The sequence below is a fragment of the Solanum stenotomum genome, unplaced genomic scaffold (assembly GCF_019186545.1).
Source record: "Solanum stenotomum isolate F172 unplaced genomic scaffold, ASM1918654v1 scaffold12500, whole genome shotgun sequence".
Classification (NCBI taxonomy): domain Eukaryota; kingdom Viridiplantae; phylum Streptophyta; class Magnoliopsida; order Solanales; family Solanaceae; genus Solanum; species Solanum stenotomum.
The window spans coordinates 26,745-30,677 of NW_026022080.1; the positions used below are offsets into that span (position 1 = coordinate 26,745).

The 3,933-nt window shown below is 34.6% G+C and overlaps 1 protein-coding gene across 1 annotated transcript; it reads left to right on the top strand.

Annotated features, from left to right (window-relative positions):
• Positions 1–415: 415 nt before the first annotated feature.
• On the top strand, positions 416–2,883 carry LOC125850000 (disease resistance protein RPP13-like). Its single transcript, XM_049529929.1, has one exon. The coding sequence runs from the start codon at positions 448–450 to the stop codon at positions 2,881–2,883; it is 2,436 nt and encodes an 811-aa protein (XP_049385886.1). The 5' UTR covers positions 416–447.
• Positions 2,884–3,933: the final 1,050 nt, after the last annotated feature.

A 3,933-nucleotide genomic window follows, 5' to 3' on the forward strand; every position in this document is an offset into this window, starting at 1 on the left:
TATTTTATAGTTAAATTGTTACTTTATATAGAAATGTGATTTTCTTTTTGGAACTGGCTAAAAAGGAAAGTAAGTCACATAAATTGGGACAGAGGGAGTACTATGTATATAAAATATTATACAAATTTATTTTTCATACATATATATTAAATCTTGAACGGCAACTTTTGGCTTCACCAATACACTGAGCATAACTTGTGTGATGCAATTTTAAATTCTAGGCTTGCTGTTAGTAGAGAATATATACTTTTCTTTACCATTAACCTTAACTCTATCATCTTTCTACTTTAAGACTTTTTCCCCTGTCAGATTTTTTAAGCTTTAAATACTCAATTCCATCATAACAATATTATTCATCTCTCAATCTACTGCTTCCATACACACTTTACCTTTTACAAAAAATATTAATTTCCATACACCTACCCCTCTTTTTTTTCAATAAAAAATATGGCTGATGCCTTTGTGTCATTTGCAGTTCAAAAATTGGGTGATTTCCTAATACAGAAAGTTTCCCTGCGTAAAAGTCTCAGAGATGAAATTAGATGGCTGCGAAATGAGTTACTCTTCATACAGTCTTTCCTCAAAGATGCAGAACTAAAACAATGTGTAGATCATAGAGTTCAACAATGGGTGTTTGAAATCAACAATATTGCTAATGATGCTGTTGCTATACTCGAGACTTACAGTTTCGAGGCTGGAAAAGGTGCTAGTCGTCTCAAGGCTTGTGCTTGCATCTGTAGCAAGGAGAAGAAATTCTACAATGTCGCAGAGGAGATTCAATCACTCAAGCAGCGAATCATAGATATCTCTCGCAAGCGAGAGACTTATGGTATTACAAATATCAATAATAATTCAGGAGAAGGGCCAAGTAATCAGGTTGCAACATTGAGGAGAACTACCTCATATATAGATGATGATCACATTTTTGTTGGCTTTCAGGATGTTGTAGAAAAATTGCTAGCTGAACTTCTCAAAGCAGAGCCTCGTAGAACCGTCCTCTCCATTTATGGCATGGGCGGATTGGGCAAGACTACTCTTGCGAGAAACCTCTATATCAGTCCTGATATAGTCAATAGCTTCCGTACACGTGCTTGGATATGTGTTTCTCAAGAGTACAACACAATGGATCTTCTTAAGACTATCATAAAATCCATCCAAGGTTGCGCCAAGGAAACTCTAGATTTGTTGGAAAAGATGGCAGAAATAGATCTAGAAAATCACCTTCGTAAGCTATTAACAGAATGCAAATACCTTGTGGTGGTTGATGATGTATGGCATAGAGAAGCATGGGAGAGTTTGAAAAGAGCATTCCCGTATAGCAAGAATGGCAGCAGAGTCATTATTACCACGCGCAAAGAGGCTGTCGCTGAAAGAGCAGACGAAAGAGGTTTTGTTCATAAACTTCGTTTCCTAAGCCAAGAAGAAAGCTGGGATCTCTTTTGTAGGAAACTACTTGATGTTCGAGCAATGGTTCCAGAAATGGAAAGTCTAGCTAAGGATATGGTGGAAAAGTGTAGAGGCTTGCCTCTTGCGATTGTTGTATTGAGCGGACTACTTTCGCATAAAAAGGGGCTAAACGAATGGCAAAAGGTGAAAGATCACCTTTGGAAGAACATTAAAGAAGATAAATCTATTGAAATCTCTAACATACTATCATTAAGCTACAATGATTTGTCAACTGCGCTCAAGCAGTGTTTTCTCTGCTTTGGTATTTTTCCAGAAGATCAAGTGGTCGATGCTGATAACATAATACGGATGTGGATGGCGGAGGGTTTCATACCAGGAGGAGAAGAAAGAATGGAGGATGTCGCTGAAGGCTTCTTGAATGAGCTGATAAGACGAAGCTTGGTTCAAGTGGCACGAACATTTTGGGAAAGAGTTACTGAATGTAGGGTTCATGATTTACTCCATGATCTTGCTATACAAAAGGCATCGGAGGTAAACTTCTTTGACATTTATGATCAAAAAAGCCACTCCATATCCTCTCTATGTATCAGACATGTCATTCATAGTCAAGGAGAAAGGTACCTCTCACTTGATCTTTCTAACTTAAAGTTGAGGTCAATTATGGTCTTTGATCCATATTTTAATAGGTTGAGGTCAATTATGTTCCAACATCTATATGTGTTGTACTTGGAGATGCATGTTGCCAATTGGCATTTTGTACTTGTACCTGATGCCATAGGAAGTTTGTACCACCTCAAGTTCTTAAGATTGAGAGGTATCCGTTATCTTCCGTCTTCCATTGGCAACCTCAAGAATCTACAGTCACTTGTTGTCGATGAGGTGGGATACATTTGCAAACTACCCCAGGAGACAGCTGACCTAATAAATCTAAGACATTTAGTTGCTTCGTATTCTGAACCTCTGGTACGTATAAGCAAACTCACTAGTCTTCAAGTTGTTGATGGCATTGGTTGTGATCAGTGGAAAGATGTAGACCCTGTTGATTTAGTCAATCTTCGAGAATTAAGCATGTTTGATATTAGCAAATCTTACTCCCTAAACAACATTAGGAGCTTGAAAAACCTTAGCACTCTCAGATTGTTTTGTATAGGTCATCAATCATTCCCAGACCTTGAATTTGTTAATTGTTGTGAAAAGCTCCAGAAATTGTTCTTATTTGGGAGAATAGAGAAACTTCCTCTGTTTCCAAATTCCATCACAATGATGGTTTTGAGGAACTCGGGACTGACAGAAGATCCGATGCCTATTTTGGGAATGTTGCCAAACCTAAGGAATCTCCAATTGTCTAGAGCTTATGAAGGAAAAGAAATAATGTGCAGCGATAATAGTTTCAGTCAACTGGAGTTCCTTAATCTTGATCATCTTCAAAACCTAGAAAGATGGGATTTTAGGCACAAGTGCAATGCCTCTCATTAAAGGTCTTCATATCTATGAATGTCCAAACCTGAAGGAGATTCCAGAGAGAATAAAAGACGTGAAGCGTATTTTATAGTAATAGCAAAGGTAAATCTCAATCCTACATAACTTTCTTCATTTTTTTCTTTTTTCTATAAATAATAATATTTGTATTAAACAGGAGACGAAGCTGTCAAGTTGATGAAGACATTAATCAAGTTGGATTATTTCAACATTCTGTTATTTTATTTTATTTTGGATTTTGAATGTTTAATTTCTTTCTATTTTTGGGTGGAAAAATGTGTTGGAAGACGACCTTTTTTTTGGGGGGATTTTGTGATGATTTAATTAACAGAAGAAAAAGTGTTTAAATATTCTTAAATTATGTGAAAAAGATAAAATGTCCTTAGTTGATAATTTGGTTCAAAAATATCATTGTTTTCACTAGTTTGGTCTAAAAATGCTCTTATTATTATTTAATAGGTCAAAAATGTCTTTTCTTTTCAAATAAATATATTATTTCTTTTTTTAAAACACTTGATTTTTTCATTAGAAAAAGCTTATCCTACTTCAATTTATAAAAAACATTAAGAAATAAAAATGATTTCTATTTTATTAGAAATTTTTTATCGTTATCTAAATGAAAATTAATGACGGGATTACTATGAGGACATATAATGAAAGAAGTTGAGAACTCGCTTAGTGTGCAATGAGAATAACAAAAAAAATAACTCTTAAACTCGCTTAGCGTGGAGCGATTTTTGGAAAAAGAAATAGTGAGCAAATCACTTATAAGTCAACGAGAAAAAAAGATAATAAAAAAAAAATCGCTCATAAGTGAACTATTTAAACAAAAGACATTAAAGAACTAAAGTCAATTATTTGCAACACAAAAGTAAAAAAAAAAGATATATACATACATGTAGCTATGAGTTCAATTTTGAATAAAGAGATAATATTGCCACTAACTAATACTCTTAATCAAATAGTACATATGGACTCGGAGATAAATTCAGGATTTGAAGACTTTGGATACTCCAATATTATCGAGCTGCATCAATATTATCTTAA

Coding starts and splice junctions, on each gene's coding strand:
- LOC125850000 (XM_049529929.1), top strand. CDS start 448: ATGGCTGATGCCTTTGTGTCATTTGCAGTTCAAAAATTGGGTGATTTC.